At 25.4% G+C, this 26,137-nt stretch overlaps 2 protein-coding genes across 5 annotated transcripts; one reads left to right on the top strand and one right to left on the bottom strand.

The window, feature by feature from the left end:
- Positions 1-2,294: 2,294 nt before the first annotated feature.
- On the bottom strand, positions 2,295-6,010 carry LOC107067982 (protein Cep78 homolog). Its single transcript, XM_015323958.2, is given in 6 exon segments — positions 2,295-3,637; positions 3,640-4,231; positions 4,304-4,482; positions 4,562-4,794; positions 5,222-5,448; positions 5,632-6,010. Coding segments are annotated over 6 exon segments (1,536 nt in total). The 5' UTR covers positions 5,695-6,010; the 3' UTR covers positions 2,295-3,395.
- Positions 6,011-7,444: 1,434 nt separating this feature from the next.
- On the top strand, positions 7,445-26,050 carry Pde8 (phosphodiesterase 8). Of its 4 annotated transcripts, none has more exons than XM_089175464.1 (21): positions 7,445-7,958; positions 8,080-9,048; positions 11,733-11,825; positions 17,929-18,020; positions 20,433-20,492; positions 21,044-21,234; positions 21,330-21,389; positions 21,474-21,540; positions 21,698-21,865; positions 21,939-22,153; positions 22,293-22,444; positions 22,526-22,656; positions 22,761-22,865; positions 22,939-23,135; positions 23,412-23,690; positions 24,729-24,855; positions 24,960-25,103; positions 25,174-25,335; positions 25,543-25,672; positions 25,757-25,824; positions 25,944-26,050. In XM_089175464.1, the coding sequence occupies exons 2-21, from the start codon at positions 8,946-8,948 to the stop codon at positions 26,031-26,033; spliced, it is 2,634 nt and encodes an 877-aa protein (XP_089031590.1). In that variant the 5' UTR covers positions 7,445-7,958; positions 8,080-8,945; the 3' UTR covers positions 26,034-26,050. The 4 variants fall into 4 exon arrangements, with proteins under 4 accessions (XP_089031590.1, XP_015179438.1, XP_089031591.1 ...); XM_015323952.2 differs by having other exon boundaries at positions 7,445-8,008; positions 8,870-9,048; XM_089175465.1 differs by having other exon boundaries at positions 7,445-8,008; positions 8,225-9,048.
- Positions 26,051-26,137: the final 87 nt, after the last annotated feature.

The following is a 26,137-nucleotide window of genomic DNA, read 5'->3' as shown; positions in this document are numbered from 1 at the left end:
CAACAGAAGAATCTTATACCGATATCAGAGTATAACGGGGTTATGATTTCTTTCCTATACCATGTCCAGTCTTTTACTCTCCTAGGAATATATATATATATACATATATATGTACTAGTATTACTTACGAACACGTACATGTATCAGAAATTATAATTTGGAAAACTAAAAACTTATACCCATTTTATTACAAAATGTCCATTTATTTTTTTTTTCTTTTTTTACATATATGGTGAACTTTTTTAATAACTAGTTTGTAAAATAATTTCATGGGCCATTTAACATTTCAAACTTTTAGATTATTAATATATTATATATTTTTCTATTTCTAGAAAAGTATAATAGAATTTGTTAAAATGTGATTTTAATGTTTTTCTTTAAAAGCTTTATTCGTTAACTTAAACTAATAAAACAAAGGATGATCAATTGTTAGACGTGAAAAAAAATCCGGATATTCGCTCTGTTGTATCAACATGTACAATTTTCAGTACTTTCATTTACGATATATATATATAATAAAATAGAGTTACTTCAATATCTTTTATTAAACAAATATTTAAAACAAACATGGAATAAACGAAAAATTTGGTAAACGTTCCATACAATTCCCATTTCACTTACTAATATAATTAAAAAAAAAAAAGAAAAAGAGAATGGGTTTAAAAGTAAAATACTTATTCCCCAGAAAATAAAAAGTATTCGTAATCATATAAAAAAGAAAATGTGTGTGAACAATGTTATTAAATAATTACATCTAATAAATCATAGAGAACAAATTCTATTCTCAAACGTTTCAAAAGAAATTCTATCATAATTTCATAATTATGAATATAATTATTAACAAAATATTTATTTTTTCTTGCATTTGTCATAAGTATAAAATCAAATAGATTTATACTAACTTAAGCACTTATTTTTTTTTTCTATTTTGTATACGTTCATCCAACTAGTAAAGAATTTCATTCTTTTTTTTTTTCTTCTTATACCCTTTACTCTCACTTTTTGTCTTTCTATTGTATTTCATTTTATTTTTTTTTTTCTATCGTTCAATCTACCATACTTTCTCTCTCTCTCTCTCTCTCGCTCTCTCTCTTGGACTGCTGGACACTCGGCCGGAAACTTCATTTACATCGGCAGCATCTATAAAACGGATTAATTGCAGTTTGCCGTGCAACGAATGCTGGCAGATACAGCCGACGGACGTTCGACAGATAGAATTTATCCGCGGTAGAATTCCTCCTCCTCTTTCTCGTTCTCCACCTTCCCAAACCCTCCTCCTTCTACTCCTCTTCCTCATCCTCCTCATACTCATCCTTCTTTTACATTTTCTATCTTTTTCGTTTTTTTCTCTCTCATTCTCTTTTTCTCGTCCGATAATCGAACAGCTCGCGTATGCCACACACACACACACACACATACATTCATATATACACATGTACACATACTCATCTTCTCAATCATACCACCATCCAGCCTTTTTGATCAATTCGAGATAGAAAAAAAAAAGAAAATATAGATGGGGAAAAAAAGTATTCTCTTCTTCGGTTTTTCTAACTAACAAATTTTTTTGTTGCTCCTATATATGATGAAATTTAAATATCCATATCCGAACATCATATGTCATGTCCAATGATCAAAGTCTCGTAATCTAATATCTTCAATGGTCAGATTAAATGGTACTAGTTGAAAATAGTTGGACGTTCCGAATATATTTCTCGGTAACGTGGACGAATGAGTGAAAATAATTTAACAATTTTTTTTTATAACGAACGAACATTTTCTATTATTTATGAGTAATTAATCTTAAAGTTTGATTTGAAATTCATCCTGATAAATAATTAATGATAAAACGATAATGGTAACATTTCAATCCTATTCTAACCTCTAAGGTACTTTTTATTCGTATTTTTAAAGTCACTTTTTTTTTTGAGAAAGAAGAAAAATAAAAAAGAAAAAACGACAAGAAGAAGAAGAAGAAAATAAACCGAGAACGTTTTTTAGAAAAATAACAAAAAAGAAAATGATCGTATAGGATGTTACGTATAATTTAAATCCTCAGATTTAGTTTTCTAACGAAGAAACTTTCTCGAACGAATTCGTTTGGGACTAAACCGTTTGTTCACCAGTCAGAGATTTGTGGTCGTCGAAAATACTTTTGGAAAAGCGTCATTTCCCTCCTTCGTATTTGTAGGTTTTAAAAGGGACCAAAAGGAATGAAAGGGTATAGGAATGAGAAGAAAAGTAAGAATGAGAGACGACTACTACGACTACGACTACGACGAAGGGGGATAAATAAGTCGGAGACTCGCTCGCAGGAGTCATTTAACAAATTAACAATTTTAATCCAGGATTAGAATTTCCGACATTAGCATAAGCGGCCGTCAGTGAAGCTGAAAACTAAAAAGTACCCGTGAAAGGCGAACCCGTAGCACAGCAGCAGGAGCAGCTAGGCTAAAGGGAAGAAGTAATTTCATGCGATTCCTTAGGGGGAAAAAGATATCTGCCACTCGTTAAAAAATATAAGTAGGTTGAGAAGAACGGAACAAGGAAAACGGCAAATGGCCAAATTAGCTTATTGCATAAATTAAAATGCTTTGATCTATCTATCGTTTTGATCCACGTAAAAAGAATGAATACACTTGTTCAACTTTATTTTTTTCTTTCTCAAAGAGATTCTACATTTTTATTTGAAATATTTGATAAAGATCTAGATGCATAAGTGTAACTAGATAATAGGAAAGTATTTAATATTTCATGTTATTATTAAATTATTCATTATTTTTCAGTTCATAAATATTTTTGATCAATCTTATCGGATTCTCAATCATTTCGTGACACTTTGAAATAATTTTAAATGAATAAAAACTTATTTTATAATTATATTATAAAAGTATGTCATCGAAATAATAATATTATTAATTGATATGAATTCTATAACGTGAACTAGGATGTCTATCGAATAATAAATATGTTAGAATGTTTAATAAAAGATGTCATAATGGTAGGTTTCTTCTTTTACCAATTATTACATGTCGATAGTTGTAGATTTCTATTTTTTGTTGTATTATTTACTGTCAGTAACTCATTCTTCAATTCATCTTATCCTACTGCTGATTCTATGTACTCGTAGTTGCTTTCTTTGGACGTTTCACTTCTAACTTGTGTGTTTTTTTATTAAAGATTTGTTTCATATCGATTACAGGTAGATAAATTAATAAACTAATTGGATTTCTACATAGTCACTGTTAAAAATATTTCAGTAAAAATCTTATAGGTTCTAACGAATGCAAATTTTGTATTTTTTATATATAAAATATTTTTCATTATTTTTAAATTGACAATTGATCAAAACGATTGGTAATTGTATCTATCTATCTTGATTATTGATTGATGGTTTATTCTTCGTTAGAATTTTCTTGCATTTCGATCGTAGGTAACTTACCAGCTGTAGATAAACCTTGCAAAACTCTGAGAACACTACGAAAACTATCAAAAGCTTGATTGTCCTTGTCCTCTTCCAAACGAGTTCGAGAACAAACGATAATTTTATCTTTGAGCCTTTCTAAAAGCGATTTTATCTTCTCGCAAGTTTGTTCAGCTTCATTTCTACGATTTGTTTCTTCCTCCAACGTTATTAGTTTTTTTTAATCTCTTCTCCCAATGCCTCGTTGCAAGATTTCATATTGGCCAATCTTAATTGCAATTCTTGCAAATTCAATTCCATTTTATCATCGTCATCGCCAACATTTTCAACATTTTCCAAATTAACTTGTTCGATCAATTTACTATCCACAAAATCATTAGTCTCGTGATACGATTCTATGGTATTTTCCATAATTTTTTTGTCATTGGTTAATAATCGACGTGAGGTATTCATTCTGTTAGATTTTTTCTCACGAAACGTAGGATGATCTTTTTCGAATCTTCGATCAGATTTTCTGTTCATCGAATTACGATCGTTTGTTTCACCATTTTTTCGTCTCAACATTTTCATGATTGATCGTAAAATATCATTTGGTATATCGTTCTCTCTCAAATCAATTGTTGTTAATACATTATTGATCCTAAGAGAATCTAAAATTGTTTCAGCACCTGTTTTTGTGATACCGCAATACCTCAATCCTAATATTTTCAAATAAAAATCATCCTTCAATACATGCATCAATCGTCGAATACCATTGTCACTTAATTTATTATTTTTATTTAATAAAAGTGTGTGCAATCCGTGATTCTAAAATTATCATTTTAATGTTTATTATATTAATTTGAATAATACAAAAAAATATATTATAAAAAAGGATACCTTTCTTCCAGATTTGTCAGTATTCAAATCCTTCCAAATGTTTCGTGAAAGATTGACATTTCTCGTTTTTAAAAATAATGACAAAGATCCGACACTTCTATTGGTCAAACAACAATTACATAAATCTAAACTTTTCAAATTTGAATGATCTCTTAAAGAATTCAACAACATGTCGCAACCTAAATGACATATACATTTTTTTATTATATTATTATTTGATTTCTTTACAAAAATATATTTGAAATGTGTTAAACAAACCAGTATCACCGATGTTACATCTTGGCAAAGATAAATTCTCCAATGAAATATTATTAATAAAACCATCGCATAATAGGCGCAAATATTTAGGTGAAAGAGGAATTCCATCGAGAACGAGAGATTTCAATGCCTTGGATTCTTTCATGCAGATCGTTATTGAATTTAAAAAACATCGTAGTAAGAAATTCGTGTAAAGTATTGGCTGTTGTTGTTGATCCTTTGCTCTGTAACGCCTTATTAAAATAAAAGAACAATTTCATTTAAATTCAAACCTTTTAGGACAATTTTTTAAACAAATTTTTAAATGAAACAACTACAATGAACTCTATATCTTAAATTACAAAGTTAAAGTTAAAATATATTCACAGATTTATTATGCAAAATGTTCGCACATATTCAAAGTGTAAAAATTAAACAGAAACTTGATAATTGTTTATAAATTAAAATACATACATTTAAATAAAAATATAATACAATTGTATTATATTATTAAATAATATTTTAATATAATTAAATATATAATAATATAATATAATTAAATAATAAATAAATAAAAATTCGCGAGTTTAAAGTACAAATATTAATTAATAAATTTTGAAACATACCTATATCAGATAAATTTTGTTAATTAAAATAAAATCAAATTGATAAAGATTTTACCATAGAGTTTCGAGTTTTTCTTGATTATTAATCTTCTCACGTATTTTTCTACGTTTCGATCGACTGTAAATGAAAATTTCCACGAGGTCTCGATTCCTAGCAATGGCACCTATTATCGGTGGCCAATCATTGAGTCCAATACGATCGGCGCTAAGTCGCAAATGTTTCTCACGAAGATAAGGTTCGATAGTTGGCAGATGCTTCAAGCAACGTTCGTGGCAGAGCACCTTATCAATGAGAAAGAGAGAGAGAGAGAGAGAGAGAGAGAGAGAGAACTCGTTTGAAAAAAATGCGATAAAACAAAAGGTACAAAATAAAATAAAATAAAATAAAATAAAATAAAATAAAGAAATTAAATAGAAATAAATCGTAAATAAAATTTGTATTAACTTTAAAATGTAGATTCGAACCTTGTAAACTTGCTCGAATCGTTCGTTACGTTCGTCCTCGTTCATTTCCTTATGGTCTTGCATTTTAATAAACTTTGATAATCAATCATTTGATGACCAAATCAACTTTTCTATTTATAATCTATCAATGTCCTCCGAAATTCGCGATTACGAAATGAAAAACCGAACGAAATGTGTATGCGTGTGTTTGTTGTATACTTTTTAAGTTATCATCGATTTATTATTAACGAGAACGTAGCTTCTAATAAATATTAATAATATTAATAATAGTATCTATCGATAATGATCTATCGATAATTATTCATGTGACATGGGAATTATTTTATTTGTTAAACATATTTTTTTCTAGTTTTATATCAGGAAAAATAAAATAAATGAATAAACGTGTTAGAAATATGTATATAAAAGACTGAAGTGTGTGTGAGTATATTTAAAATTGTTTATGGTAACTTTATTAAATTATTAAATGAAATTTTATTTTTAATTATAGATTAATAGATCATTATTATTTATATATATATATATATATATATATTATTTTTAAATGTGATTAAATTGATATAATAAAAAACATGAGTATAGATAATATAAAATGCAGCGGTAAGAATGTTTATGAATCTTGAATAAACAAATAGATTAGCAAAAATAAAGGAAGAGAATAACTGGGCGATAAGATCTGATAATTTACGTCACAGAAATACTAAAAACGTACCTTCTAAATAAATAATCGTTTTATACGATAGCCGTCGGCTTAAACTTAAGAGACGTTTTATTTGTCCTAAGCAAATTGTATGCAGATTCTTTCATTCCTTACACTTATTAAAAAAACAAAGTTATTTTCTTGATAATCATCCTTCGCCTATTTATCGTTTTGTTTACAAGGATATTACAAACATGATTCGATCTATTAGGTATTGTAAATCAATGGTATTATAATTCACGGAATCAAATCAATTCAAGATCAAAATCTAGTCAATTTATTTTTAACAATTTTTTTTTCTTTATTTCAGATAAAAACAATTTAATTTTTTAATCTAATTAATTTACTAATTATATGGTAAAATTATTATTAATATTATGAATATAATAAATTAAATAAAATATATATTATTAATAAATAATAATTTACCAATTAGCAATAATAATTTACCAATTATTTCTGTACATCTCATATAAAAATTTTGAACAAAACAAAGAAAGATACACACACAACACACAACTGTTTTAAATGTTACTCAACATTATATTAAATCAAAAAAAAAAAAAAATAACAAAATTTCCCAATGACCATGTTATTATTATTCTTTTATGTTTCATCAATCGTTTATTTCGGAATATCAAAAAAAAAAAAAAAATGTTCTGTTCTTATCAATTTTACAAAAAATAAAACGAACGTAATAAATCGTCGAATGGCCGTATCTCTTGCAATCTCTCTCTCTCTCTCTCTCTCTCTCTCTCTCTTTCTTTTGCGTGGTTATCTTTTTTTCTTCTTCTTCTTCTTCTTCTTCTCGAACAAAGGTGTCCTCGAGAGATGGCAAAGTTAAATCGGTGCAGTTGAAGGCCACCATGCCGTCTACGAGTGGGGTGTACCTACACACCTTCCTTTATTAAAACTTAAAGCACAACTCAGAGTTACGCGATGCGTAATAATGCTTTTATGTGCTACTACTCTACTAGCAATACTATAAACGTCTACCTCTTTTAAACGATGACTAGTGGGTGTCGTCGTCTTTCTCATCGTCTTCAGTATGAACTTATTGTCGTCAGTATGCCACCGTCACGATCCTGTTCAGACGTTTTTTTTTTTATACTCCTAACAACACTCGTGTATTTTTACAACATTCAATATTTTGTTTCTTTCTTATTTCATTCGATCTAAATTCTTCTTTCTTCTTAAAATCATAAAAAGAAAAAAGAAAACAGAACCAAAAAATATCTCACTGAGTGCAGTGGTGACTGCACTATACTTGTCAGATGCAATTTAAATAATTTCTTTTCTTTGATTTTAATTTAATTTATATTTGTTTATATATCTGCAGTTTACAACGTGTCATTGTTTACGTTAATATGATACGTTGTTTTATTATAAACGTAATTGCAATCGGATTTATCGTCAACGTAGTTGCAACAGACGCGTAAGATTAAATTCACGATGACGATGAAGTGAAATTCTTCGTAATTGATCGATGATTGAAAAGTGTTTTCTCTTGTTGTTGTTAATCGATGTTTACATTCTTTTTGTATTGAAAAAATAAAGACAAAAGGATGTTTGTAAAAATTACGCAGATTAGGAATAAGGAAGAAAAATCATTGTAATATGATTATGTGTGAGAATATTGATAAGTGATATTCCGACTAATATTGTGCTACGAAAAGTGTGAGTTATTATTATTCTCTTCCTGGTATATTTATTCTTTTTATTTTTTTTTATTTTTTTTTTTATCTTAGAAAAGAAGTTAACAAAGATTAGAAAATTTATTGACTAAGTTCTTTTTACGCGTTTACCAATTATATTTTCTTATTTCCTTCCTGTCCTTCTTCCTTTTTTATTACTTAACATTCTTCGCGTTTTAATTGATTTGTATTTTTTCAGATGAAAATTTGAACAGATTCTTTTCTTTCTTTTGTTTTTGTCGTGTGTTTTTTTTTGTTTTTTTTTTGTTTTATTCTTACCACATATTTGCGAACGAATCGTTGTTCAAACGCTGATAAGACTGCATACGTTTCGTCTCGATAAGACACGTTCAGAGTTTATATTCACTATAGTTGCTTATTGAAGTTCTATATTCGTTTTGTGAACGATAAGCCTTTAACAATCGTTGAAATTTTCATTGGTACTGATTTTTTTTATTTTTTTTTTTTTTTTTTATTTATCAGATTTTCTAACAAGAATTTTAAGTTCAATTAATTTTTTAAGTATTTTATATCATTTCTGACGATTATAATTACGTTATATATTTTATTTAATTAATTACATTTGTTTTGTGAACTCGTGGAAATTTTCCTTATTTTTTTTTTTTGTTTAACAAATTTTCTAAAAAAAAATTCTACGTTCGATTTACTTTCAATTTAAGATTAAATGAAAATAGAAATCATTTTAATTCGACAACCTTCGTTCCATTCCCATTCCCCATTCCTTTCCCCTCCCATCAATTTATTCGTTCGTCATTTCTTTGTTAACCCTTTCCCCTCCCACTTCGATCTTGAACAAAAAAAATCATTTCATATCAATCGAAAGGAAATAAAAAATATCGTTTGGGAAAATAATAAGAAGAAAAAAATATATTCAAACTGGCGTATAATTTGCCACGGAAATGGGATGCAAGTCCAGTGCACTCAAGTGCATGGGCCTTAAATGGAATCCGGAATCACATAATCGGGACAAGTTGGACGCGAAAACTTCAACGATCGATACAGGTTGGTATTATCGATTTTTATCGAACCAATAAAAAAAAAAAAAAAAAGAAAAAAGAAGAAGAACAAGAAAAAATGAAATATAAAAAGTGAAAATGAATGAAATGAACTTTAAAAAAAAAAAAAAAGATAAAAAAAGATGTAAAAGTTATATAACCTTAACCGTGATAATCCAAATTACTTTCGTTTTCCTTTTACGTCAAATTTTGTAATTAACAATTTAAAGATAATTTTGGAAGTCCGTGTTTTCTTTTTGGTTGTTTTTATTTTTAATTTTTTTACTTCTTAATCTTCAACATTGGTTACACAATAAACGATGTAATATTACTATTTTTTTATTTCACGGTAATTAATTGTTTTTTTTTTTTTTTTTTTTTCCATAAGATTTGTTTTCTTTTTTTGTAACAAAACTACTTTCGAATAACCTTGATACCAATTTGATCTCTGCCCATTTATTTCTTTCACCTGCTTCGTAGAAAATTAGGCCATGTTATTATCGTGAAAGTTATTGTATTTTAAAAAGTGTATCGCGTAAACCTATGTTTAAAATGAAACATTTTTTTCTCTTCTCAATTTTTTTGTTGGTGCCTCACCCCTTCCTTTCTTTTTTTTTTTTTTGATCTTGTTTTTTATTCTTTCATTTGTATAAGTATTCGTGTCTCGTCATATTGGTACTGAATAATAATTATTCGATTGCGGCAATAACAATGTTGCAACATTCATCGAAAAATTAACATAAATTATACCGAACAATTTGTCTTACCGAACTCATGAATTATTTTTCTTTTTTTTTTCCTTCTTCTTACCAACTTTTATTTCGATTCATGATCCACCATTTTTTGGTGGACTCCCATCGACAATCTTTTTTATAGTCTGAAAACAATAAATATTTAGTCAATATAAATTTGTATAAATAATTAGTAAAATAGTAAAAATATATAATATAATAATTATTAGTAGTATAAATAATAATAATATATTTATATAGTATTATAATACTAGTTATGTAATAATAATATAATATATAGTAATAAATAAATTAGTTATTTATATATACTAATAATAATTATTGTAATATTAGTATATATACTAATTATTAATATATAATATATTAAATAAGTTTAATATAATAAATAAAATTAAATATATATAATAATATATTAATAATATATTATATATATTTAGTGTATTATTAATATATTTTTGTGTATATTATTATATAATTTTAAAATTAAAAATAATATTATATATAATTTTATATATTATTAATATATATATATATATATATATATAATTAGTATATTATAATTAGTATATATATTACTATATAAAATGTAGAGTATAAATAAGCAAAGAGTAATACAAAAAAGTAAAAGTACTGTAATTAAAAGATCCACGTGCGAGGTGATTGTTTTGTTTTTTTTTTGGTTTCTTTTTATTTTTATTTTTTTTTTTTCTTTGAACGAAATGAAAGGGGAACTTTAGGTAACAGTAATTCTCCTTGACCTAGTCTACTCAATGACCATAGAATATATAACTCGAATTCCACGAGTAATGAGCAATTCTATGAAATAAATGTTGTAACATAACAAAAATTTCATTGTCACATTAATTTTGCTTTTATCAAACATATAATCACAAACATAGTAAATTTCCTGTCACCTCCCCTCACCTTTTTCATTTTTGATAATTAGATCTATCATCTCAATCATACAAAATAAATAAAAATCGATTTATTTCGTTGGGTGATCTAATTAAAAGATCGACACTTGAGATAAACGAAAATTCTTTAAGATAAAACCTTTTTTAATACTCTTGCACTTTGATAAAAATCGTACGATCGTAAAGTTTTGTATTCATTCAATGAATTCGAATTAACCCATTACAAGCTAATGGTTTTTTTTTTTTGGGGGGGGGGGATGTATTTTCAAATTTTTTTTTATTTTATTAACTGCAACTTCAGAATAAAATATATTTGTCAAAATCATGAGATCATACATCGTATGCTTCATAAAAATATAAAAACTTCACTTAGTATTTTATTTTAAATCAATAATAAATTAATGATATAAAATAATTTTTATATTCGAAGAAAAAAATTGTTGCAAAAATAATTCTATTTGATTAGTATGAATATTGTTGTACAATTAATTTAATTTTGAGGGGGTGGGGGGGATTTTGGTATTGTGCCGGGTAGTGGGTTAATATTTGAAAGGGTTAGTAGGAGGGGGAGAAGAGGTTCATTAAACTCACGAAAGGTTGATATTTAAAAAAGACATACATACGTGAGTGAACGTTGAACTTTCTCCATCATCCGTGGGTTTATGTGTGTGTGTGTGTGTGGGGGGGGGGGGGGGGGTTAGGGGGTGATAATATATATCAACCATCTTAAAAAGAAATCATTTTAAAAACGTTTTGATCTTAATATAGTAACAGAATGAAAAGTGCCGAAACTTATGTTGGTGAATTTTGCCTTTGAACTTATTCTTCACCGTGCCACATTTTCTAATGATACTTACTTTCCAACTGGGTCCTTGGGATATAAAACTCTCCTTTCGTATACACACATATAGATGTACAAATATTCGAATGGGGGACGAGATTTTTATGAGAAAAAATAAAAAAAATAAAAAAAATAAAAAAAGATTTGCAGAAAAAGGAACTCACTAGGACGACGTTCTTTGCAGATGCACAAGAATTTCCGAGAGAACAGGACAGCGGCCATTTTACGTTGGATTTAACGGACTTTTTTTGTCAAGAGGACACTTACGAAGAATTACGTTAGTTCTTTTTTCTTTTTTTTTTTTTTACTTTTTTCTTTTTCTTTTTTTTTTTTTTATTTTATATAAGGGGAAAATTTTTAATTTCATTTAGAGAGTTTAATGTCTTGAAATTAATTGAAATTACGTTTTAATATTCGAACGCATGTAATTCTATATATATATATATAACAAAACAAAATTAATTTATTAAATAAATTTAATATAAAACAATAATTATTACAAAATAATTATGAATCATCGCGAATTTAATTGAATTCAATCTTTGAACAATTGCAATCGTAAGTTCAATTAATAATTAAACACAAAATTAAGTGGAAATTTGCAAAGTTTCGAAATAATTTCAATGATTTATTCAAATTCATATTGATGAACAGCTCATTGAATGAACTCGTTAAATACATTTGATAAATTCATTTAAAAACAAAACAAATGATCAAATGAACGAAGACAAAACTAGAAATTCTCATCTCCTTGAGTTTTAAATACTCGACACATGTCTTACAGTATTAACGTTTACTATAATAAAAAAGAAAGAATATAAATGTTATGTGGTATTCGATCGGTAAAACGAAAGAGAAAGATGATAAAATAAAAGCGATAGTATAGTATAATGGGCACGAGTGATCGAACTAGAAGTGGTCACGCGTCACTCATGTCAAATTCAAGTGCACGTATGTAGGTATAATACTAATACGTTGTAGTAGAGTGTATAATATACTTTTTAAGTAGATTCAGTGATCTTCAAATTGTATATTACACTATAGATTCAAATTTTAATACAACCATTTATCAATAATTATTACAAAAGTATTTTTGTTTAAAAATATATTAGAGATCGTATTTTTAGAATAAACCAAAAGTTTGGTGCATTGTAAAACACATTTTTTGTTTTATTTTGTAAAATTTACTTAGGAAATTTTAATGTATAAAAAAGTTATTTGAAGTTTTGGTTCATCCTTAAAATATTGTTTTTAGTATTTTAGTGTAAAATAACAAGTTTTTTTTTTTTAGGATGAACTAAAACTATATTAGGTTGTAACTAAATATATATTATAGAATTAAAAATATATAACTAATATATATTAGGGGGGTCGTATTTTTAGAATTAACTAAACTTATAACTATAATTTTATATTTTTTATATATTAACTATATATTTATATATAATATAATTAACTATATATTAACTAAATATATATAATATATAACTAATATATAACTAAATATATATTTAGTTCGTATTTTTAGAATTAACCAAAAATTCGTGCGTTGTAAAACACATTACGAATTTAATTTTCTTTTTTTTTTTTTTAATAAAATTTACTTAAAAACTATTAATTTAAAAAACTCACGCGTGTACTATTGGTTCACTTTTAATCATATAATTTTTGTTCATTTATTTGGAAATATTTTTACGATTTGAAAGCTGGGGCTTTAATGAAATAACTTTTTTTTTTTTTGGTATTAACGTGAATAAAAAGGGTTTCGTAAATCGTAAAAAGTTTGACGATGATCACTGTGTGTTGTTCCTATAGGATCGTATCGAGGTTTCTCCGACGACACTATCGCACATTACTTTTCGGGCCAGTCACTCTCTCGCCTGGTAGAATTTGAACTCGAAACGTTTCGGTTCTCTCTCTTTCAACCAGTCAGTCTCTCACAGTCGTTGTCTTTGTGCCGTTAACAAAGTATCTCGGTTCAACATGAGTTCAGTTTATCGTTCATCCTATACTGTTTCATTACAAATGTTACATGGATTCACTATAATACCTATTTCATCACAAATATATTGTTGTTAACATTTTTTTACATTTCCAATCAATTTCGTGAGGTGTACCAATCAAATAGAACAAACATTTTTGACAACATTTCTGGCAACATTTCTAGCAACATTTCTGGCAACATTTCTATTGTTTTTTTTTTTTGGTTTTCATTCTAACAAATTTTTATTAAACAATAATACATCTTTTTTAAATATTTAAAAAATAGTTTGTATACTTGAATTTTTATATATTTGATATTAGAAAATAATTTTTACTAGGAATAATTGATTACAAATCAAACACAATTGACACGATGTTATAGGTTTTTGATTCTTTTATGTAATCTTCAAATAATATTATCGTGTAATAAGTATTTTATCAAATTACATGATCGTCAGTTGCTATCAACAAAAAAACAAACATGTACCCAAAAAAATTGATATTACGAATTTTCGTGTATGGTTCCATCTAATCTTCAAACGGTAGCTCAACACGGTAACATTTATTTTATTCAATTTAATCTTTTAACCTTTTATTTCTATACTTGATAAAAATATTTCTCTTATCAAATGTCAACAGGCAATATTGAATCAAAAAATTGACATTATATTTTACAGTTCTATTTGAATATTTTAATTAATAGTAACACGGTCAAAATGATTTTCTCGATTTTAATGATGTAGAAAATATTAAAGTTTATGTTCTATGTTTCATTTAATTTTACAATAATTTTATAAATTATTTTATTACAAATATAAACATTTTTATATGACACACCAAAATTTTTACGAATAACGTTTAATTTTATAACAATTCTATAATAATAATAATTATTATTAAATAAGAAATAATATTGTTCACGAGATGTTAACGTAAAAATGTTAATTAATCCGTTCGTTTTAAATTGTTCATAGTTATTGTTGTTGTTGAAATATCACACTAAATATATAAAATTAATATTTTTATCAAATAAAATTTCCAATCTATTAAATATAACCGATACAGAGTTATCAATACGTTCTCGTTAGGTACCACCGAACTAACTAACGACAAAAAAATTACACAAACAGTTTGTAATCATGCTCAATTGATAAATAATCGGATTCTTTCTGACGTGAATAAAAGACGATTGAAAAAAAAAAGGAGGGTATAATCGAATGTATCGCGAGAAGATAATCAGTAGCGTTATAAAATTCCTCATCGGCATATCGAGGAACAAAACCACACACATATCCGGGGATTAAAAATTATTTTTAATATTTTTTCAGATATCAATTAGTATATCATAACAAAAAAAATAAAAGTTTTCTTATTGAAGTAGTATTATTGAAACTGTAAGAAAAAAAAAAAAAAAAACAGTAAGCCTAAAAATAATTATTTTCAATTTTAGTAACGAAAATGACTAATTTAAACTATTGTAAATTAAAATAATAACAAAACTAAATTTAAAAATAATTATTATACATATTTAAATTTGGTCAGATAAGATTTTACATTTTTCTTGTTTATTTTATTATTTTATTATTAATTTGTTTCTGCTTTTTTTTTTATTTTCTTGACCTATAGTACTTTATCAAAGTGATTGAGTGAACTTAATGTGAAAAGTAAAATAGAAAAAAAGAAATTGGATCGATATACATGTATGTATATAATATACAGATATATATGTGTGACATGCTATCGATTTATTTCGAATTAAAAAAAAAACTACGAGAATATCGATCTACGATTAGGCTATCTACGATTAGACGACCCTAGTTTTGCGTGTGAGATCATTCATATGGACGCGCCTTTGGACTCGTTTTATTTCTCCGACGAGGATGATAACTTGGACGATAAATTATTCACCGATGACGATGGTATGTCCTATGTACCTGTATATTCCTCTAATTTTATAATATATATATATATAAACATTTTTTACAAAATAACATTATTTTATCTACGATTAAAATATATTCATCATTTTTTCGTACTTCAAGTACATTCCCTTTATTTTTCAATGAATAAAATATATTTTTATTTATTTCAAATCACTCGTTCATTTATAATTAAATATTCATCGTTTTACGTAATCTAAATATATTCTTTTTTTTTATTATTATTATTTTTTTTTTTTTAAGCAATAAAATATATTTTTATTTATTTCAAATCACTTGTTCTCATCGATACGAAAAAACTTTTTAATCATTTACAATTAAATATTCATCGTTTTACGTAATCCAAGTATATTTTTGTCTTTTTTTTCTTGTTTTGTCAATCAATAAAAATACATTTCATTTTATTAATTTCAAATCACTTGTTCTGATCAATACGAAAAAAAACTTTTTAATCATTTACAATTAAATATTCATAGTTTTACGTAATCAAAGTATATTTTTGCTTGTTTTTTTTCTTGTTTTGTCAATCAATAAAAATACATTTTATTTTATTAATTTCAAATTACTTGTTCTGATCAATACGAAAAAAAACTTTCTAATCATTTACAAGTAAATATTCATCGTTTTACGTAATCCAAGTTTATTTTTGTTTATTTTTTTTCTTTCTTTTATTTCAATCAATAAAAATACATTTCATTTTATTTATTTCAAATGAACGAAAGAAAATAATAATTTAGAATAGAAATGAATGAAAATAACATTATAGTTAAGATTAATAAAGTGTATTCTTATATTAGTATCATTTATTGTTGACGATTGAATAAGATCAAAAAGTTTCTTCTTCATGATCTTATTGACCTCGTAGATCACGTATTAGTTACGACCAATTAAGCCGTTCCACTTTCGCTCAATTATCTTTAAACACGGATCTATTCGTATAGGAATAAACTTTGAGTGAGTGAAAGAAGCTGCAACCTCGTTTAACCTCCTTGTTCTTCTTTTTCTTCTTCTATTTTTTTCTTTCTTTCTTTCTTTCTTTATTTTTTTATAGCTCGTCGACGTATCAAACGTACGACACATACGCATACTCACGCATCAAAGTAAAAGGTTGATTTCTGTCACTGTGTATGTGTGTACGCGTGTGTGTGTGTTTATTTTTATTCTTCTCTCATTTTATTCTTAGTTAATCGATTTATTTACTTAAATATCGTAGTGCAAGTATTTAATCAAATTAAATAAATAATTATACGTGTTCGTGTAATGAATTTTAATTAATTGTTAGAAGAAGGGAATTGAAAAATGTGTCAACATGTGTTTATTATGTGTTTACATCAAGTATGAAAGATAGATGTAAAAGATTAAAGAATTGTATATCTGTGTAATAAGACATTTAATTAATTGGTTGAAGTAAGAGAGTCTCAATACTTTTTTTTTCTTTTTTCAATGATATACAGATAAAATAAAAACTATATTATATTACGTGTACAAGTTACACGAATTAAATATTATTAACTTATAGACAATATATATATATATATATATCAATTTGTAATAATAAATCATCGTTAGATTTGATATTATAAAATTCTACTTTAAATATTATTGTTTTTTTGTTCGTACGAGCTTGCATAACATGATTAAATATTTATTTATATTTAATATTAGATTTTATTCATATTTAAAATCAATTTGATATCATTAAAGTTTATTATTTTTTTATTTATATTAAATTTAATTTTAATTATATTATAATTAAATATATATTTTATATTTTATATCTATTTATTTTAATCTATATATAAATTACGTGTCACACATTGTTTGTCCGCAATGGACTCCTAAACTACTGAACCGATTTTAATAAAATTTTTCACACTGTGTGCAGTTTCATCCAACTTAAAAGATAGGATAGTTTATATCTTAATTTATAATCGCAATATTATTTTATTGCAAATTATTTGTTTATTAACAAAGAGTCATGATTATCTCTGTTAGTTCGATAAGATTCTCATAGATGGCGATATAAGGTAATTCGTTGACTTAAAGACGTGTGTATCGGACGTGGCGGGACACCCCTAGTATTATATAAATTTTAATATAAATTAATTTTAATTATTTAAGTATGATTATTAAAATTATGTTATAATTTAATAATTATATGATAATTATTTAAGTATGATTTATTAATTATTAATTATATAAGTATGAATTATAAAGTATGGTTATCAAAATTAATTTATCATATGATAAAATAAAATATTAATTGCAAATAAAATTTGACAAATAACTTGACATTTAGTTAAGATCAAATAATTATAAAAATATTTTCAGATATAAATTATATTATTGTAAGAAATATGTATATATATCTATGTACATATATCATTATATGTATATATAATACATAAAATGTATATATATCGTTTATTTATAAATAATATTTTTATTTGTATTTAGAACGCACAGATATGTACGATATCGTGGCGGAGAAGGAAACGTTAGAAGAAATTCGTCGTTCTTTGGAAGAGGATGCGGATTATCCAGTTATAGTGAGTCGTTTATTATTATTATTATTATTTTTTTTTTTTTTGGTTCAATTATACTATTTTATCAGTACTCGCGAAATGACGTATCCATATTCGAATGACGTTTCAATTATACTCAAGCATTTACACGTACCATGAGTACCTTTTGATAAAAAGATAAGAATATAAAATGTTTTTGTTTTATGACGTTACAGTTTTTTTCTTCTCTTTTTTTTTTATTCTTTTCTTTGTTTTTGTTTTTTTTTCTTTTACCTGTTTGATTGGAAATAGATAATTTATTGTTATTGAATTATTTTACAATTTGTAATTCATCATAATTAGTCATTTATATATAACCAATGAAAATTTCTATGATGATTTTCAAAATTAATCGATTAAACTATCTTCGATAGATCTAAAGATAAACTGAAGTTCCTAGTTTTGTAATTTAGTTTACTTTAAAATAAATCGTTCGTGTTTAAATTTAAACATTGACAAATGCATTTGCCAAAGAACTTAATCAGAACATTAACAATAAAATTGCTTGGATGAAAACAATTAGACGATAAAAAAAATTCTGTAAATAATTACAAATGAAAATCATTACGTAGAACTTTATTTTTATAAAATAATAAGATTAAAAAAAAAAAAAAAAAGAAAAAAAGAGGACAAGAATTGTTATCGTTAAAATGATGGAACATAATTACTTTTTTTCTTTCTTGTTCTTTTTTTTTTTTTATTTTTCTAACAAGAAAATTGTTTATTAAAAATGTTTAGATTAACAATGTTATCGATTATACGTAAAATGCAATATTATCAAGAATTATTTCATTGGAGGAACTTGCTTATCGATGATATCTCAATTTCTGTTTTTAACAATATTATAGTTAAGACAATCTCGTTATCCGATCAATGATGATGATGATCAGTATAATAACGATTGTCCCCATAGAGAAACATTTTCTGCATTAGTTTAGTTAATCCTTTTTTAAATAGTGTCAACCACACACACACACACACACATTTTCATTATCTTTGGAATCTAAGTTTGAATAGAATTTTTACACGTACATGTGTATATGTGTGTGAGATATACTAAGTGTGTTACTTGTGTTTGTATGTATTATATATTTATTTAATTGATCGTGAATAAGATGAATGATTCAAGAAGATCTACACAACCAATTTTATATATTTGTGGTTCTACCGAGAATCAAAATAATATTAATAATGATAATTCTCTTCCGTGGTATTCGAGTATATTTGATACATTGTGTGGTAGTATGAGATCAAAATGGTCGGTTCAAAAGACCAATAAAAAAATGCATGATTTGTCAAGTTTATCAAGAAACAGAACTATACCAATTACGGTACGTTTTTAATAGAAATGTCAATCAAAATAATTATTAATCAAATATATATTACTTATATTTAATATCTATAATGTGGTATATATTAATATTAAATAATTATAAAATATTATTATATATATTTAATTTTTAATTTAATATATAATATATTTTTATATATTATATATTAAATATTTATATTATTTTTATTTATTAATAAATTAATTTATTATTATATAATTTATAAAAATATATTTATATTATATATATATATATATATATATATATATATATATATATATATATATATATATATATATATTATTAAATTATAATTATATATATAATATATAATTTTTTATATAATATTTTAAATATTTATATAATTGATAATATATATTTAATTTAATTTATAAATAATAATTTTATTGTTATATGTATTAATATAATATAATAATTAATTAATTAGTAATTAATTAAATTAAATTAAATAGTATAATAATAAAGTAATATAATAGTAAAAATATAGTAATAATAAATAAATGAATAGAAATTGTTTAGAAATTGTAATTGATATTTCAAAGAAAGAAATTAATTAATATAAATGACTTTAACTCAAATTTATTATTATTATATAATAATATTAGTAATAATAAATAAATGAATATAGAAATTATTTATTAATGGTAGTTGGCATTGTTTTTAAATTATTCGCTCAACTTCACACGCGTTTTAATAATTTATTTTATTGTAACCTAAAATAATTAAAAGAATAAAACATATTTAAGTATGAAGGATTTGAATGGTAATTTAGAAAAGAAAAATGGTTTCGTGTCTAGTCCACGATCAAGAAGACGAGCGAAAATTTACAAACAACTTCGATTGCAATATCTTGATAACGAATTCATAGGAGTACGTAAATTATTTCCCTGACGATGCACCGAAATCGTAAATAAGTATGTTTCTAAATCGTTAATTATTATCGATTGGAAATTTTAAGGGTTGTTTTACAATTTTATCTTTTCCATTTTTATTTCTATATAAATAATAATTTTATTTAAGTTGTATTTATAAATTTATTTCGTAGAAAGGACCACAGGATATCAACTCTCATCTTTTAACTTCGACTGCTCCTGGCCTTATAAAAGTAAGTTAAAATTATTATATTATTATATTATTATTAAAAAAAAAGGGTTGTATTATATTTATATCAAAATTTGTAGAATACTTAATTAATACGAAACGAAACAATATGTAAACGTAATTTAATTAAATTAGTTTTCTTTGAATTTTTTTTTTATTATATTTTAATTATATTTTTATTATATTTTTATTATATTTTTATTATAATTTTTTAATTTTAATTTATATTATAATTAATTATATTTATTAATTTTTATTATATTTCCTTGAAAACAAAATTGTATCGAAGCAAAACAATAATACTAATTCAAATTGATTTAATTCCATAGAATTTAAAAAAAAAAACATATATATAAGTGTTGAATAATAATTACAGTAAAATAAAAAATAAATTCTATAGATTTAAATTAATTACATTCTATAATCTTAAATTAAATTCTATAAAATTTGAAATAAATCAAATTTAAGTTGTGAACAGGTTTGATTAAACCCAAAATTTATGATTGCATTAATGTTTCTTTTTTTTTTTTTTTTTTTTTTTTTACTTTTGTGTAGATATTATTAGTTTTTAGTAAAGATGATCAACAAATGGAAATTCTTGCTAATATTTCGGGTCGTTTGGGTTGGAGCGTTTCGGTGGCTAAAGATACGGAAAAAGCCGTAGAAATTTTTCAAACACGTGGTCACGAATTAGTCATAATCGATCACAGAGGACAACGTGCTGTCGAGGGTGATGCAATTTGTAGGTAAGTTTAATGCAATAATAATTTAAAATCTTACTAAACAAAATATACAATTTATTTATTTGATTTAACAGTTTTTTTTTTTTTTTTTATTTCAGAGCAATCAAATCTAGTCCGGTTTATCACAGTTCCGTCATAGTTGCACTCGTTAAAAAATCGTAAGTGAAAAATACCAATTTTTTTCTGTAATAAAAAAAAAACAAAATTAAATCTAATTAATATAATAAAATAAATAATTTCAGGTATTTAATGAACAGCGAAAAAGACGAGATTGTGACCTTGGATTTATTAGAGAAAGGATTTTCAAGAGTAAGTTTTTATTCTTGGAAACAAAATGAGCATTGTGATTTTATGTATATGATTTTATTTAGAAAAAAAAAATAAAAAAAAATACAAAAAAAAAATAAAAATAAAACAAAGCATAATTAACAATAAGTGAAAGGATTTGGTGGTGATCATTTTTTAGACACTTATGGAGTGTTCGAACGAGGGTATATTGATAAACGAATTAGTAGGAATTTATACCAGTTCAGTATTACCAAAAACCCAATTAGCATCGGCTCATGCATTGTATTTGGCACTTGACAGGTGTCACGATATGGTTCACATAACTAACGAACGAAACATCGTACAGGTATATATTAATTTTTTTTTTTTGTTATTTAAACAAACACTGAAACATATTTTGATTGATATTTTGTTGACAGTTTATTAACAAAGTGACCGAAAAATTATTAGGATATAAAACGGAAGAATTGACAGGAAGAAATCTCGGTGAAATAGTCCATTACGAAAATTTTACTTTGATGGAACAACAATTAAGCAAGGGAAGAGAATTTGAAGGGAACATGAATTGCAAGAGGAAAAATAATCAAATGATTACTATCAATTGCAGGATAATACCATTTTGTATTACACCAAAGTAAATTCATCATTTCGTTCATTATTCTTTCATTATTTATAAATACTTTACTATTTGAATATTATTAAACATATTACTTTGAGTTATTTAATAAAATCTTTTATAATTAAATATTACACTAAACATTAATAAATTTTAGGAAGGCGACTCATTTTATATACGTTTACGATACTTTATATTTATTGGAAAATTCCGGACCCCTAAGTCCATTAAACAATTCATTATCAATGCAAAGAATTAGTTTAATTTCCGGTAGAAAATCATCCGACGTTAAATCAGCCTTAAGCGATGGTAACACGAACTTTTAATTATTTCAATTTATCACCAGATACATCTTCTTATTTTTAATATTTTTTAAATATTTTTTTAAAGGGCACAGACGATCGAGTTTGCAAAAACTTCACAGTTTACAATTGGAAGCACCAATTACGAAAGTAATCACGTTGCTTTCTAACGCCATTACGGAATCAACGAATCCTGAAACTGTTGCTCAAATCGATAAGGTAAAAATCAAATGACTTCGATAAAATATTGAATTTAAAAAAATGAGAAAATGTCATTGATAAAATAATACGTTCCTGAATTTGTAATCAATCATTTTTCTTAGGCAATAGAAATATTAAAAACAACAGAATTGTATGTTCCACATTTTCGAGACGATAAAGTTTACACCGATCCAGTTGCAACAGATCTTGTTGGTGCATTACTTTCGGTAATTTATTATTGTTTTTGTATTATTTTATTGTTATTTTTTATATGTAATTTAATTATAATTGTTTCCACAGTCTTCTCGTAATCCTTGGGACTCGAGAAGATCATCAGCCGATTCTGCAAGATTATCAGCAGTCAGAGGTATAAGCATAATATCTGCAAGGACCCCATTAAAGGCTTTTAGAGGACCTCAAGAAATTATGGAATTGTTGGAAAATAGTCTCGAATGGAACTTTGATATATTTAAACTCGAAGTGTTGACAGAGAAACGGTAATAAAATTTGTTTAATTTTAAAAACACATTAAATTAAATTAAATATAATATAATATAATAATATAAATAATAATTTATTTAATTATAAATTATTATTTATATTATTTATTATATTTTATTTAATTTAATTTACTTTATTAATAGTTTCATTTTCATTTTCGATCGTAAAATATTGAAAAAATTAATTTATGGGAATATAAATGAAGCACTCGATACACCATTGAGGTATAATTTGAAAAAAAGAAAAAAAACCATAAATTTATGTTTTTGTAGGCCATTACTATATCTCGGTAGGACCATAATGAATATGTTCGATGTACCAAGCAGATTGAATTGCGATGAAAATACCATACAAAACTGGTTGAGTATAATCGAGGCTAATTATAGATCGGACAACAGTTACCATAATTCAACTCATGCGGCAGATGTAATGCAAGCTACTGCAAGATTTATGCAATCGGAAAGATTGAAACAAATTTTGGAACCTTTGGATGAAGTTGCTGCTTTGATAGCTGCTGCAGCCCATGACATTGATCATCCTGGTAGATCCAGGTAAATTATTGCCTTTAAATTATTTTTGAAGTGAAAACTTCTTTAGATTGGGAGTGATCTGAAAAGTAAATAAACGGAAACGGAGCTATGTAACGAAGCTATGAAACGGCTGCCATACTAAGTAATGAGAGAAAAAGAGACAAACATAGGATTTAGTCTGCGAGGGAATGAGACGGAATATAGCTATACAGTTTTTCCTATTCTCGGTCTCCTCTTTATGCTATGCTTCGTAGTTATCGCTCCTGGTTGTATATGTGTGTGTTTGTGTGTGTTTGTGTGTGTGTGATTACGAGGCTTCTTAACGAGGCTTGTTTACGAGAATCTTCTACGAGGCCTAATTAAACACACCCTACGGACTTATCGGAAAGACCCTACGGACTTATCGGAAAGACCCTACGGACTTATCGGAAAAAACCTCACTACTTTATTAAAAAAACCTCACTACTTATCGGAAAAAACCTCACTACTTTATTAAAAAAACCTCACTACTTTTCGGAAAAAACCTTACTATAGAGGTGTTTACTACACTAACAGAGGTGTTTAGTTACCATACATTTTTTAGTTACCAGAAGCAACTCGTCTCATTTCTTTGAATTGAAAACTTGCTTACTGTGTAATATGTTATCTATTTATATATGTTTTCAATAAAACGTATAATAATTTTTGAATGTGATAACAATAATATAATAATAATATTATAACAAATAAGCCCTACAATTATCCTACTCCTGATATTCTGCAGTCGTCTCATTCTCTCGAAACTTAGATTTTCGAAGGTTTCACTTCTAACACGTGTGATCTGCCCACATGAAATTTTTTTTTACGATTTTATCCTTTCTTTCTTTTTCCTTAAACATCAAAGTATTCATCAGAGTGATTATGAATAAAAGAAATGTTTTGTAGAATTATAATAGTTAGATTATTTAAATGAAAATAATTATTTATTAATTATGTATAATTTTAATATTTGAAACGAAACAATTTTTCTAGTTCAATTTCAATATTATTAATTATTGTTTTATTTCCAAATTTTTACAGCCAATTTTTAACCAATTCCAACAACAAATTGGCAATACTTTATAATGATCTGTCAGTCCTCGAATCGCATCATGCAGCATTGACATTTAAAATATCTTTAGCTGATGACAAAGTTAATATTTTCAAGGTAAATTATTAATTCTTATAAACAAAAAACAAGTTTCACAATAATTATTAAGAAATAAATAATTTTTTCCTTTTTTTTTGTAAAATATTCTTCATTATTTTCAGAATTTAGATCGTGATACTTACAAGATATTAAGAACGAACATAATCGATATGATATTGGCGACAGAAATGACGAAACATTTCGAACATTTGGCAAAATTTATGAACGTTTGTAGTTTAAGGGTTGAAGAAGATCAACCAATGGAGGTATAATAAACAATATTTTGTCAAATTCATTTATAAATATTAAAATATCTAATTTTTTGTCTGTGTTCAGTATTCTTCTGACAGAGTTGACAATGCAATACTTTTACAACCGGAAAATGTAATACTCGTGAGAAGAATGATGATCAAATGTGCCGATGTTTCAAATCCTACCAGACCATTACGAGCATGCATTGAATGGGCTAGAAGAATAGCTGAAGAATATTTCAGTCAAGTATGAATTTCAATTTCAAACAATTTTATCATTTTGAATATCATAAATCATCGGAGCTAAAATATTTAACTTTCAAACACTTTAAATCAATTTGCACGAATCATTTTAAAAAAATATATATATTCTAGAATTTAATTAAATAATTAATAACATTTATTTTTGGTACTTACTGTAATTTAAATCCCAATTTTATATATTTTTTTTCAGACTGATGAAGAGAAACAATTAAAAATGCCAGTAGTAATGCCAATGTTTGACAGGATGATATGTTCAATACCAAAATCACAAATTGGTTTCGTTGATTTCATCATAAACGACATGATTGAAGCTTGGGACGGTTTGTAAACTTTATAATTCACGTTTTTTTTTTTAAATCTTACTATAACAAATAATAATAAAATATTAATTATTTGTATTGTAGCATTCATTGATATGCCAGAAATACTTGGTTACATGAGACACAATTATGACAAATGGAAAGAATTTAATGTAAGTTATCAATCTACCTATTATAAATATTTAATAAAAATTATTACATATTTAGGAACTTTTTTAATTAATTATTTAATATGGTTAACTGATTATATATATATATTTTTTTTAAGCAGGATCAAGGTATAACAACATTGCAAGATATCGAAAAGATTCAAATGCAACAGGAATACAGCATACCAAGGTTACCCAATGGGCGACGATGAAACAAAAAAATTAACATTATTTTTATAATAATTTTCTAAATTTTCCGTCCCCGCTCAATTTCTACCTGGAAAACGAGAAACTGCTATGAAAATGCGTTCAGAAG

The sequence above is a fragment of the Polistes dominula genome, unplaced genomic scaffold (genome assembly GCF_049000335.1).
Source record: "Polistes dominula isolate Pdom_NZ unplaced genomic scaffold, Pdom_raw_medaka contig_17, whole genome shotgun sequence".
Taxonomy (NCBI): Eukaryota; Metazoa; Arthropoda; class Insecta; order Hymenoptera; family Vespidae; genus Polistes; species Polistes dominula.
The sequence above is the reverse complement of the archived record's forward strand: the minus strand, read 5'-3'. Positions and strand labels throughout refer to the sequence as shown.